The 14,559-nt window shown below is 44.1% G+C and overlaps 1 protein-coding gene across 2 annotated transcripts in view; it reads left to right on the plus strand.

Annotated features, from left to right (window-relative positions):
• Positions 1–14,559, plus strand: part of LOC136614127 (keratin-associated protein 12-1-like) — a 118,038-nt gene that overhangs the window by 76,770 nt on the left and 26,709 nt on the right. For both annotated transcript variants that reach the window (XM_066594101.1, XM_066594100.1), the window contains exons 4-5: positions 9,959–10,081; positions 13,835–13,966. In XM_066594101.1, the coding sequence (XP_066450198.1) occupies positions 9,959–10,081; positions 13,835–13,966 (255 nt within the window). The remainder of the gene's footprint in view (positions 1–9,958; positions 10,082–13,834; positions 13,967–14,559) is intronic.

Here is a 14,559-nt window from a genome sequence, read left to right on the forward strand (position 1 = left end):
TCTTCGGCTGTTGAGAGAGAGGCATGGCAGACTAAAAGGGTGACCTAGAGTAGAGAAGGCTGACACGTGAGTAATTCCTTAGTATTTTATATGAGCTTTCTGTATCGTAAGGAAAGCGAGATAGGGGGGGGGAGGATACACAAGGAGGGGGAAAGAAACACAAGGAAAGAGTAATACGAACTCTGAATATGTGAACAAGTGATCAACAAGACCAGTCAGTCCAAGGACGGTCAGTGGAGGCGGTGTGCAGTACGATAAACTCCTCCAGGGGAGCGATACCGGCAACAAACGCCACCAGGCAGAGAAGCCGCACTGCACCAAGCCTGCCCTGACAGACATCCCTGGAGGTCAGAAACTTAAAACGAAAGCAAGCATTTAAACTTTCAAAGGGTATGGTTATCATGAGTCGAAACGAGAGGGTCAACCGCGATCCCTGCGAGCCGCACGAGCGGCTGGACAACTATAAGTCCAAACAAGTCCACCCGATACTCTTTACGGAACCTCAAGTCCAAACACAAAGACTTCCCGGCCTGATCCTAAGCCTGTCGTAGATACAAAACGTTTTCAAGCATTTTGGGATAGCTTAGAGAGGGTGAATCACCAAACTCTCCCTAAGGGCTCTGGGTAAAAGCATCCAACTGAAAGACTGCTGCTTAAGGTTCAGTCACCCGCGGGTGTGTTGTCACGACTCTTCTTTTTTTTGTTTCTGGGAGATTTAGCGGGTCCAACTGATGTCCAAGCAGACGGGGAGGGAAGCTTTGGTAGGTCAGGCAGCCCCGGGAGTGGCAACCAACTCGGGAGATCCAGCGGCTCTATTTCAAGTAGTCGCCAGCACGCCTGCAGGTCTCCAGGGTCTCTGATATTTATCCTGTGACCCCTGTGGGAGAAACCCAGGCCGAATGGAAACAGCCAAGCATACTTAATACCCTTTTCCTTGAGTATCTCCAGCAGTGGCCGAAGCAGGCGACGTTTGGTTAGGGTGGTAGGGGCAAGGTCCTGAAAAATCTGCAGAGGAGCCTCGGCATATTTTAAATTTTTGTAATTTCTGGCGGCTCTCAAAATGGCGAACGCGTCCTGAAAAGACAACAAACTGCAAATTATGTCCCTTGGCGGGTCAGCGTTCGCCGGGAGGGGCCTGAGGGCTCTGTGAATCCGTTCTATTGATATTGGGGCGGCCCTCTCTGGGCCAAGCAGGGAAGAGAAGATTTCTTTAGCTACCTTAGAAAGACTTTCCGTGGCCCAAGACTCCGGAAGCCCCTTGATGCGAATATTACATCTCCTATTCCTATTTTCCAAGTCCTCCTGCATCAAGAGGGCTCTGTTAAGGTGATCCTGATGCAGCTGCAGAATCTGGGCCATTTCAGAAGCGTGGCTTGTTAAAGAGGACGTGGATGTCTCCAGTTCCTCTACTCTTCTCCCCAGGTGTCTTATGTCTTCTTTTATCTCCCCCAGCTCAGACATTATCGGTTGCAGGGCTTTCATGATTAAATCCTTCATGAATCCCTTTGAGACTGTTTCCCCATCTTCATTATCGGAGCTAGCTCCCTCCTCCCCCTCCTTACTGTGAGCTGCAGCCGGCGCCATCTTGGCTGGGAACAGCGGTGAACGGGGGCTTTTTTCTTTAAGGAAGCGCTGCATACCGGCTTGTCCTCCGCTTCCCCTCGGCGTCCCAGCGTGTTCCGCGGCTCTCTCCCTCCCGACTCTTCTCATTTCGTTGCTTTAAGAAGCTGCTGTGACCTCCAGAAGGTGTCTTGCCGCCGGAGCTCTGCTCTCAAGCGGCCATTAAGCACAGCGGTCAGGCTCCGCCTTCTTTTCCGTATTTGACATAAACATCATTGGAAACTTGGGGTGGGACAACCTTAGGTGTCTCTCTTTTGTAAAGTCAGTCTCTTGCAAACAAATGATGTCTGCCCAAGCTGCTTAAGCATCTTTCTATAGGAAGGCTCGTTTGTATGGAGAATTAAGCCCCTTCTCATTAAAGGACATAAGTTTCATACTCATGATGGCAGGTCTGTTTACCGTTTTATATATGGGTTTTTATTACCTAGTTCCAAACAGTTCCAAATGGTCCGGCGGGAAGAAACTCTCTCAGGTTCCCATTCCAGAATGTGCTCCAGTATTACTGAGGAAAAATTAGCGGTCAGAATATACCTCAAAAATAGGGGAAATTGACAGGATAGGGGAGAATCACCTGACCAGGTGTGGAACCACAAACTTTGGAGAATCTTAGCTACAATGTCCTTCTCTGAATGCTCAAACGTCATCAAAAAAGGACACCCTTCTTTGTTTTAGGGGGAAAAATGTCCAGCCATTGCAAGACTCAGGACCTTCTTAAATCAAACCTTAAAGAAAGGAACCTTAATATTTTCAACAGGCGACTCCTCATAGTGAGAGACCATGAAGCAAGGAGCACATTGAAAGGCTCTCCTATTAATAAAGGGTTAAGGATTTTGACCCAATCTGGATTAAGGCGTGACAGAGCGCTCAGGTTTTACAATTGAATTTTCCACTTTTGCAAGAGTTGTTGTCCATCTTCAGGATTTTGTATAAAATGAACTCTTTGGCTATAATCATTTTAGGTGGGAATCTCCATTTGTAAGGGATCTTGTTGTCCCGCAGGGCCAGGGTGATATTGCAGAACGTTTTCCTAGTTTTAATAGTCATCTGGGAAAGATCTGTAAAAAGTTTTATTTGCTCATATGGTACAGGCAGGGATGCATTCTTCCTAACTGTGAACAGTATGGTTTCCTTGATATGGAAAAAATGAATCCTCACTATAACGTCTCTAGGTAGATGATCAGGCTGATTTTGGATGTGGCAGTCTATGCGCTCTGTCGATTATTCTTTCCTCTGAGGGGGTGCCTGGCAACAGATGTTTTATGAGCTGCTGGATAAATTCTTTTAACTCAGATCGCGGGATTGACCACGCAATTCCTCTGATTTTTAGATTGCTGTGCCTGTTCCTGTCTTCTATATCTGCCACTTTGCACTTTAATGCTTCTAACTCTCCCACCACATTATAGTGTGCATCAATAAGATCGTTGTGTGATTTGCACCATTTTACTTTCCAGGTGTTCTACTCTATTTCCTAGCTCTGCCATGTAAGAGTTTAGTAATGTTGAGATAGATGATAAATCTCTTTGAAGCGCCCCCCTCAGGGCTAGGATCATTTCTTTTATAAACAGTTCTGATGCTGCTTGTTCAGAGCAAGAAATACTTAGAATGGGGACTTCAGGGTCTCCTGAGACTGCATCAGAGTCTCTTTCCTTCAGCTCCAGGTTTTGGGTGGTTTGCAGGAGACCCCATCGCTGTGGAGTGTCGCTGCTGTAATTAAAGGGCGGGAGTTTTACTTGCATCAGAGAAAGCAGGCACCATTTTAGAAGTTCCTGCCTGCGCCTCTCTGCTGTGACCTGATCCCCAATTTTCTGCTGCAGCCGCATTATGGGATCCCGAAAGTGGGGGAATGGGAGAAGGTCTCCTACCCTTGTTTTTCTTCAAGATGTCCTCCGGTCCACTTCTCCTGTGTGCCGGCAGTCTATTCTTCTCCTCCGCTTGTACGAGTGGTGCAGAACGATGTGAGCCCCTGCAGTCTGGTTTTCATTCTCCTCCTTGCAGCCATCGCCAAAGGGAGTCTCTGTAAGCTTTCCCTTTCTCAGGTCTCCTTCTCCTTGTCGCTTTGCAGGGCCGAATCTCACAGAGCTCAGAGACCTGCGAATGCTCCAGTCTCCATCCAGACCACTAATACATTATATATTTAAAAATTATACATTTTTTTCCACATCCTCAAAAAGTACACAGCAGAATTGATTTTACTCTAATAGACATAAACCCTTATAAAAAAAAATGTTATATTTACGACAGTAGCGACCATAACCTGGCCAAAGCATGCCGGGGTAGCATGGACACTTTAAGAATAATTTAATCAACCACCCACTGCTACTTGGTGCCTGAATAATTACATATTACAGCACCCAAAATATATACCTTAAGGTGCATTTACACTGTAAGATGATCGCTCAGATGACAGTTTCAGTGACAGTTTTGAGCGATCATCTTTGCATAACTCTTAAGTAGCTAATTAGCTACTTAAAGAGTTAAATGCAGGTGGAGCAGGACACCGCTGATACTCTGAGAACAGCAGCTGCTTTGTATATGCAAATATCTGCTTTGCTCTCGGAGTTATCAGCGGTATCCCGCTGAGCTGATAGCTCTAAGAAGCAGCGGGAGTGCTGACAGCAGCTTAGTTCTCAGAGCTTGCAGCTGGTATTCTGCTGAGAAGTCCCAGCGGGATATCAGCTGAAAGAATGGTATCAGCGCTGTCTGCTAAGAAAATCAGCGTGCAGCACTGATAAGAGTTATTGGTGATTTCTAGCTTGCTAGAAATCACCGATGAATGAATTGTGCACGAACAGTGCATAATGGCCGCGTGTTTAGACACAGCGATTATTGCTTAAAAGATCGCTTTTGAGTTAATTTTGGCCGATAATCGTTTTGTCTGAATGGGCTTTCAGTCACTGCAGGACCTCCTGGATTACTTAAATCTCAATGGCAATGCTGAGGTTTCTAACCCAACTCTGGTGCGCACATAAAGCTACTATCAAGGGTCATTTTATCAAGCAAGCATCTTACGATAAAAAACATAGCAATGACTTATTACTGTCCTCACAACTATGCACATTGCACTGATTAAACAAAGCATCCTACTCCTTGGATAGAGCTAGAGAGATATTGGCCCTACATGAGCTGCTCCAGGAGCTTCATGCCTATGAACATGACCTAGCTCTAGGGGAATTACTATTAATAGAGATCAACGAACATACTCGTTTAGGGCAATTTCGAGCATCGCTTTTTTCAAGTAACTGACTACTCGGGTGAAAAGATTCGGGGGGCGGCGTGGTGGAGCGGGGGTTAGTGGGCAACAGGGGGGAGCTCTCTCTCTCTCTCTCTCCTCCCCCCCACTCCCCTCTGCAACCCCCCGCTCACCCCCGGCGCCCCCCGAATCTTTTCGCCCGAGTAGTCAGTTACTCGAAAAAAAGCGATGCTTGATTGCGAAATCGCCCTAAACGAGTACGTTTGCTCATCTCTAACTATTAACATACTACTGGCAAGGCGATAAAACTGGATCTACATTAGTGAAACAAGCAAAAACTCGTACAGCTAAAACATGCAAACTCTTTCTTCATGATGCTCAGGTTAAGACATCTGACCCTCAAGGCATTGTTGATGTATATAACTTAACCCCTTAATGCTCCAGGATGTACATTTACGTCCTGCAGCGTCGGGGTAAGTATGAAGAGAGATCGCAGGGTGACCTCTCTTCATACAGCGTGGACTACAGCTATTTATTACAGCTGACAACTGCGGGCAATAGCTGCAATTAGCCGAGTAAATGATCAGCGCTATTAACCCTTTAAATGCTCTGCACTTTAAAGAGTTAGTAGGAGAATTAGGCTAAATGACTTACATGAAGAGGAGGGGGTACAGACCCTAGCTTAAGAATATCCCCCCCCCCCCCCCCATTCCCCACCCCCTTTTCTTAGACCAAACACATCAGGGAGAAGTCTAAATGATCAGTGATAAAATTCTGTAATCCGGTAACAAGGAGTGGGGTAAGGAGCACAAGGTTAGATGCAACACGTTCTGGTGCTAACATGCACCTTTATCATGAATAATTTGACATAAAGGAGAGAGAGATATTTATAAAGACTCACCACAATGGTGGAACCATCAGGCGGCACACCCCACCGAATGACACCGGTGGACATGGACAAGTTATCAAAGGCAGCCACACGGAGCATGGATGCTAGTGTCTAGCACACCATGGCACCGCAGACTAATTGTGTTCCATCTGGGGGCAAGTGCCCAGTGTGCACAGCCGTGTGAGGTCCAAGAGCGTGATGATGTCACCGCAGCACCACGCAGGGTCATAATACATCATGGGTGCATGAAAGGAGTCATGTAAAAGATATAAAAAACATAATATTGATAGAAATATATAAATATATCGGGAACATGATAAAAATAACAATACATTACTATTTCTCTAGGACTTCATTAAGAAATTTGGAACAAAAGTATAAATTCTGAAAATCCAGGACATTTCTTTTGACTTTAATCGTGAGAATAACCTTGACTTTACATATTTTATTGGGGTGACACAGAGTTTTGTCTCGTATCTGTCGAGGACATGTAAAAATTATCGAGAAACACTATCTTTTATATATCCGTTAGAAATGATGAAATGTGTTCTTAAAGCATTTATAGTTCTTCCGATATACTTAAGGCCACAGGGGGCTCAACAAGATAAATGACATCGCTTACTCCACAGTTTAAAAACTGCCATTATTTAATTGGGTCCTGATCCGGGTTTATAGGAATCTCCTTTCTTCCATGTTGCACATACGGACAGCAGTTGCACCTTTACAAGCCACATCTAAGGAGCCTATGAAGGGTTTCAGAAATGTGTTTTTCAAAGTAGGTAGATTAATGTGAGAACACAAAGTGTCAAGGAACCGGGATACTGGAAGTCCCTGAAAACCGCCCGCAACCCCTGTCCCTACCTACTTGCCCCCTGGGCTAAGCCCCAGGGCGACAACTGGGCGATGGTCCCTACACTCACTAGGGAAGTGGGACATGGGGACAGACAACAGACAGACACTGGAACAAACGAAACACTCAGGCAAGCCAAGCTATCCAGGTCGGCAACAGGAGGGTACGCAGTACAAAGGGTCAGGCAAAGGCAAGTTGGGTCCAGAAAGCAGAGAATCAAAACGGGAGTCAAATACAAGGAAACGCGGGTACAGCAGGAAGACCACACTAACACTGGCAAGGTCAGGAGCACACAGACGTTTAAATGCTGGGTGACAGGATCGGAGATGTGGGCACGGAGGACCCGCGAGCCGCGGATCCTGACACAAAGTTGCAAGGATGTTTTTAGGGTTCTTTTTGTGGAAAACAACTTTAGGGTTATCTGGGGTATCATTAAGTAAAAATGGGTCTCCTTTTAGGATTCCACATTGCTTAAAAAGCATGTATTTTATAGAGGCATGCTGGGAGTTGTAGCGGGTAATGAACAGAGTTTTCAAACTAAAGTCATTTTTCTTCGGAATCATGTCTTTTCTATTTTTGTCACCATGGTGATCTTCTTCCAGGGCTTTTGTATATGCCGATGCAATAAGTGTTTTAGGATACCCCTTATTCTTAAATCTTGTTTTCCTGATTTTCGCCTGTTCACTGTGCGTTCGGGTAGAAGAACAGTTTCTCTTAATCCATTTAAACAGTCCATACTGGATATTAGTTTTCCAGTTCTTCGCTGCAAGAGTTTCGGTAACTATTTAAATCAATGGTCTTAAAATGGGATTTACTTCGGGTGTTACCTTTAGGAATAAATAATTCCAAGTCTAAGAAGGCCGCACTAACAGGGTTCATAGTACCAGAAAACCCGAGGTCAGTTGTTTTTATTCAAATTAACAATAAAAGATGCTAAATCCTCCAAGTCCCCATTCCAGGTCAATAAGATATTCTCAATAAATCCCCTAAAAAATACAATGCAGGAATCATTAAAATTACTTTCTTCAGATGCACCCAGAAAAAGGTTGGCATAGCCGGGTGCAAACTTGGTAAATAAAAAGTTTTTGTTGGTGCGATGTTAGAAAATCTCCACTCAGAAAGTGTTCAACTGCCTTAATCCCTAGATCATTTGGGATATTAGAGTAGAGAGACTTAAGGTCTAGTGTGCATCATATATTGGAGTCTTGCCAAGGGACTGGGTTGATCAGGGTAATTAGGTGCCCTGTATCTTTACCCCTTAGTGACCAGTTGAGAAAAGTAGAAGTGGAGAGGAGCTGCTACCATTAAAAAATATATGTCCTTTATTGAATAGAAAGCATACAGCTCAGAGGTCCGCGCTGAACGTATTTCGGCTACGATAGCCTTTGTCAACAGCTCTGAGGTATGAGATACGCAAAACATTTATAGACAGAATAGAAATTAAAGTCAAAAAAGCAATACCTGTGTATGCTAGCTTGTGAAGAGGGGGAACGACTGGGGAATGGTGTGGTGGGTGCGTTCAGACGTTAATTGCATCACGTTATGACTAGCAAGCAGAGGTTTGTTACAAAAAAGTTAAAACAGACAGAAGGAAAGGCAAATAATTACAATAAAGTAACTGTATTACACGTATCTACATGGAGATTATATGATGGGTTTATGGTAACTGATTATCTGACTCTGCTCCTTATACAATACATTTTTCCTCTCCTATATACTTTTCAATCATAATACAATTACTTTACTAGAATTATTTGCCTTTCCTTCTGTCTGTTTTAACTCTTTTGTAACAAACCTCTGCTTGCTAGTCATAATTTAGCCAATCTCTTGCTGGGAGGCGGGGTGTGTTTTCTGGAATGTCTAGAACAAATTAATTGGATTTACATTGATTGCTATGGAAACAATTACCTTGACTTTCATTGGTTTCAAGTTTGGCTGATTGCTTTCAGACGGATTACCAACAAATCTAGAGATTTAACTGTAATTGGTTTTGCAGTGACCGACTGACCCGATTTAAAAAAAATAATTGCCAAATTGAGACTCCCTCTTCCAACCTTCATTAAAATCAAAGGCAGCAAAAATCGGGTTCTCTAATTTGGCCTTCAAAATGTCCCTGGAACAACAGTGAAGGTGGTGGTGGCCCAGTGGGCAGCACTGCTGATGGAAATCTAGATCTCCAGCACTGCAAGGCAGCCACACGGCACCAGCACACCCGTCCCCTCTCCTCTAAGTAGGAAGTTAATAATTTGGCAATTTTTGCAAAAATTAGATCAGGATGATCCAATCCAATTTAGCAAAACTGGACCCAATTTTATCGCCCAGCCAATCACGATGATTAACACAAGTTATAAAGAGCATTCCTAAATCACAGTGTGTGCCTGTCAGCTCTGCCCACTATCAGCTGGGCTGAGTGGTAATTAGGGGATGTTTACACATAGCGGCTCAAACAGTTCTCCCTCTCACCTCGCACTTCCTTGCACTGTAGCGTACCCCTTCATTCGGCGGTCTCTAGTGGGCTCAGCGCCGCTGGTCAGGTGATGCAGCATTTCCGCTATGTGTAAATGTACCCTCAATGTGCAAAATAGTTCCCCTGGATGCGAATACTCTTCAGCGATGTGAGAACCCATTCACACCGGCGTTTAGGGCTTCTGTCACAATTCTGTTTTAAGAGCAGAGAAACAAATTGAAAATGTAAATAAAAGTTCCCTTTTTTTCTCTTTGATTTCAATTGGTTTTCAAAAAACGGAAAGCTTTCTATCTGCTTCTGTTTCGTTGTTTTTTTCCCCCACTGGCACGTCTGCAGCGCTATTTGTTAATTTTACAAAAATGTAAACCTAATGATATGGAGGTAACATAGAGTTTTCCGTTTGTTTTCCTTTAATTTGAAAACCCAATAAAATCAATAAGAAAAAAATGGAAATGATTATTTCCATTTTAATTTCACTTTTCCGCTCCAAAAATGAAAGAGAAACAGAATTGTGGCTGAAGCCCTAAATGCAGGTGTGAATGGGCCCTAAATGGGATTTCATATAGTTTTGTCATTACATATGGACTTGTCAAAGGTTTCTGTACACTGGGGGTCTGAGTGCCGAGACCCCAACCCATCACTAGAACAAGTCAGCTAAAGCGCTCATCAGTGCTGTCCCTGCTATCTGGCTGAAGACGGGCTCAATATAAAGACTAAGGCCCATCCTCAGCTAACCAGCAGTGACAGCGCTGGGATGAGGCTTCAGCTGCTTTATTCTAGCAATCAGTGGGGTCTCAGCATCTGCACCCCCAGCGATCAAAACTTTTTGCGTGTCCCTATGATGTGTCAGTAATTTTTAGAAAGCGCACTTCTTTATGTGACATAAATGTGAGACCTTATAAATGGATTCCTAAAACTTATCTTCCCCTGTTTTATATTTAGAACGATGGAGATTCATGTTATTCTAGTGACCTGTGTAATAGCGGGTGTTGCTTCAGGAGTACCTCTCGCAGGGCAGTTGATGAATGTGGACCAAAACGACGACCTCAGGAATGTCTCGGCCCGGTGAGTACCTGTCACCAGCTGCTGTCCTGGTTTCCCCTCCACATATTTAGTATATGGTCTCATTCACACGGGCTTTGAATTTTTACATTTTACACCATATATTTCCGATATGGATTTCACAGCTAAATGCTTAAAACAACAAAATGAAAAAATGAAAAACTTGAGCTTCTTCTATCAAGAAAGGCACAGGGTGGTGCTTTGCCCCAGAACAATGCCCGGGGAACACTTCATGGCCTATGTTCTAGCTGTGGCTAACGCTCTAACTTGGCATCTGGGACACAGACTGGATCTATCATACATGACACATGGATGTAAAAGTTTTGTTTAGTAGTTTAAAACACAAAAAGCAAATAAAATAAAAGAGTGTTCACTGCTGAGCGATGGTGAGAGTAAGTAAGTACAGGGCCGGATCGGGGGCCCAATGGGGAGGCCCTACATAACAGGGATCAGAAGTAGATCATCTTCTACACCGATATCTTCTTGTAGCCTCGACAACCGCAGGGATAACCCGCAGAAACGCGTAGCGTACGAATCAATAAATTATTTAAAGTTATTCACGGACATTGTGTTCTCTATTTCTGCTGGAACCGACGAGCGCCGGGGAAATTTTTTCCATTTGACAAGAGAGGTATGCAAACAGCCTGTCACGGCTGTAAACCCCAGAGACGCTCTCTGGTAATCGGATCCAGGACTCCAGAGACGTTACAAGCCAACTTGGATATAAGGTGCCGGTCAATCTCCTGGACAGGAGTTTTGGCCGAGCACCAGGTGAGTACTTAAAAGTAACTCACATTCTTTTGAAAATCGTTGTGTGTGAGTAGGCGCTGATTTTTGTTTTCTTGTATTAAGTAGGATTTAACATACAAACATCCCCCCCCCTTTCTTGTTCCCATGGTCACTTCTGAAGAGATTGTAACCCTGTAAATTCACCCCAATCGCACTTATCATCAGGCCATGTTTCCGTTATTTCTACTATGTCTTAATTTTCATCAGACATTCTCGCTTAACACTCACCCGCTTTACTAATAAATAACCCCCCATATAGCTTCTAATATCACCATATGGGGACTAAATAACCCCCATATAGCTTCTAATATCACCATATGGGGACTAAATAACCCCCATATAGCTTCTAATATCACCATATGGGGACTAAATAACCCCCATATAGCTTCTAATATCACCGTATGGGGACTAAATAACCCCCATATAGCTTCTAATATCACCATATGGGGACTAAATAACCCCCCATATAGCTTCTAATATCACCATATGGGGACTAAATAACCCCCCATATAGCTTCCAATATCACCATATAGGGACTAAATAACCCCCCATATAGCTTCTAATATCCCCATATGGGGACTAAATAACCCCCATATAGCTTCTAATATCACCATATGGGGACTAAATAACCCCCATATAGCTTCTAATATCACCATATGGGGACTAAATAACCCCCATATAGCTTCTAATCTCATGGGGACTAAATAACCCCCTAAATAGCTTCTAATATCACCATATGGGGACTAAATAACCCCCATATAGCCTCTAATATCACCATATGGGGACTAAATAACCCCCTAAATAGCTTCTAATATCACCATATGGGGACTAAATAACCCCCATATAGCTTCTAATATCACCATATGGGGACTAAATAACCCCCATATAGCTTCTAATCTCATGGGGACTAAATAACCCCCTAAATAGCTTCTAATATCACCATATGGGGACTAAATAACCCCCCATATAGCTTCTAATATCACCGGGACTAAATAACCCCCCATATAGCTTCTAATATCACCATATGGGGACTAAATAACCCCCATATAGCTTCTAATATCACCATATGGGGACTAAATAACCCCCATATAGCTTCTAATATCACCATATGGGGACTAAATAACCCCCATATAGCTTCTAATATCACCATATGGGGACTAAATAACCCCCATATAGCTTCTAATATCACCATATGGGGACTAAATAACCCCCATATAGCTCCTAATATCACCATATGGGGACTAAATAACCCCCATATAGCTTCTAGTATCACCATATGGGGACTAAATAACCCCCATATAGCTTCTAATATCACCATATGGGGACTAAATAACCCCCCATATAGCTTCTAATATCACGGGGACTAAATAACCCCCCATATAGCTTCTAATATCACCATATGGGGACTAAATAACCCCCCATATAGCTTCTAATATCACGGGGACTAAATAACCCCCATATAGCTTCTAATATCACCATATGGGGACTAAATAACCCCACATATAGTTTCGGAGTGACCTCCCATATAGCTTCCAATATCACCATATGGGGACTAAATAACTCTCCATATAGCTTCCACTATCACTATATGGGGACGAAATAACCCCCCATATAGCTTCCAATATCACCATATGGGGACGAAATAATCTCCTTAGAACCATCCACCCATGTAGCACCGCCATCTCTCATCAGGGTCCGGCCCCCGAGTATTTCTCTTATGTTTTACAATGGCGGAGGAGCAGCTGGAGGGAAGCATTACTCCATGACCCCCATATACAGGCATCTCTCCTCCAATCCCATTATGTTATAACTATGCACCGAATGCCCCTTTATTAGAGACCCCCATCTAGTAACAGTAGAGCTATAAGCCCTGACAAAATAATCTGGGTGCCGTTCTCATACAGCTCTTAGTGGGGTTTCTCATGGGCGGTAAAATCGCACTATTTCAGTCCAACGTGGAGGGAGTAAAATAGCAGAATTATGAAATCAATGATTTTCAATGGTTTCCTTCATATCGGTAAGGTTTTCACTCTGCGATGTTGCATTAAAAAAAAATATTTCTTGTTTTTTTAAACCTCCCGTGTTTCCCTATGGAGCCTCCTTTTTATTGCATCGCAAAGCACAAAACTGTTATTTTCATGCGATGTGTTTTTAACATTAAAAGGTACTATTGACTTTTGCGCTATTAAAAAATCGCCACAAAGCCCGTGTGATCGCGCCTTATTCCTGTTTATGGAGGCGTTGTTCCCAACAGAACCTCTATAGGAAAAGAAGAGCCATAACCCTAAATGATAGAGGTCTAAGTGTGCGCTCAGACGGATGCTTGTGAGGTATCCCATGTAGTAATCAGCGAGTAGCGGCATACATGGAGCTCGGCAAAGACCAAGGCCGCCGAATCGGCGCAATTTTAGTGGAGGAATAAAGATAGTTTTAATATTTGCGCCATTCATGCTGCCACTCGCTGATCACCGCATTGGATGACCCCTACAGAGGTTCGGGGTTCTGTCCTCTTGCTGGCTTTTGCATACTTTTATTATTGCCTCAGCCTATTTGGCATTTAGGCTTTTGGTGTGCTGCAGACCTTGCTACATATATTGGTAGGATGTTTGTGAGTTGTGTGTGACAATCTAGGGCCCAACTCGCAGTGGAGCGCACGCGGATGTACGTCCATGTGATGTCTGAGCGGCGGGTAGCGGACATTACATATCCTGCTCATCCATGACACGGACCGGAACAGGACAGGATCCACGTGAAATAACACTCATGTGAAGAGCCTGATTGTCATATATGGGTCCGTGTGCCGTGAAATACACGGACAGCACAGATGGGGAAACAACCGTCTGAACTGTCCCTAACAGCCTCTCCTTCCCGGTGTGAAGTAATAATTGTGGCCGATCTCAGGAAGGAGAACAGCGAGACAAAGAGAATTCCAATCACATCACATTTATGTCTCTCTTTTATATTTAGGACGATGGAGATTTCTGTACTCTAAGTACAGCATGTGACAGTGGGTGTTGTCGTAGGACATCCACAGGGTTCCGTGTTCCTACAAATAAATGTGAACCAAAAGCAGCAAAAAATGCGACCTGTAACCCTCTGGTGAGTATCTGTAAGCAGCTGCTGTATCTGCTTCTCCCTTCGTTGTGCCCAGAATTCCCGGGTGCCGCTCCGATCACATGGGCGCCCCATCCATGTGTTGTGTGATGTGCGGGCACCACAGATTACATGTCCTGTTCTCATGTGACACGTAAATAGAACATGTGGTGATTCTTCAGCCCCCACTCCTAATAGCACAAATACGGTTATTTCCCTTCATTGTCGGCTTTACTAAATATTTGCATCGCCCACAAAATAAGCCTCCTGCAGCCTCTTATCTTAGAGCTCTACATGCTGCGGTTCCTCTGTTACTCCTCCTGGCAGTGCATGAATACCTACACACTCAGGTACTTGTACCCGCAGCAGTGAGGTGACAGGAGCCTCTACTACAAATTACCACAACCTGTGGCACCCCGTAAAACCTTGTGTTCCGTCTCTACAAGCTGTGCGGCCAAAACCTGCGCTGAGGAGCCGTGATATTATTCACACGGAGGAGGTTAATGCTGAAGTGTGAAACGGACAGAATTTGGACAAACTTTGGAGCAATCAGGGCCCCTTCACACCGCCGTATCCCCTGTCCGCACAACACGGCTGAT

This window comes from Eleutherodactylus coqui, chromosome 1 (genome assembly GCF_035609145.1).
Source record: "Eleutherodactylus coqui strain aEleCoq1 chromosome 1, aEleCoq1.hap1, whole genome shotgun sequence".
Classification (NCBI taxonomy): domain Eukaryota; kingdom Metazoa; phylum Chordata; class Amphibia; order Anura; family Eleutherodactylidae; genus Eleutherodactylus; species Eleutherodactylus coqui.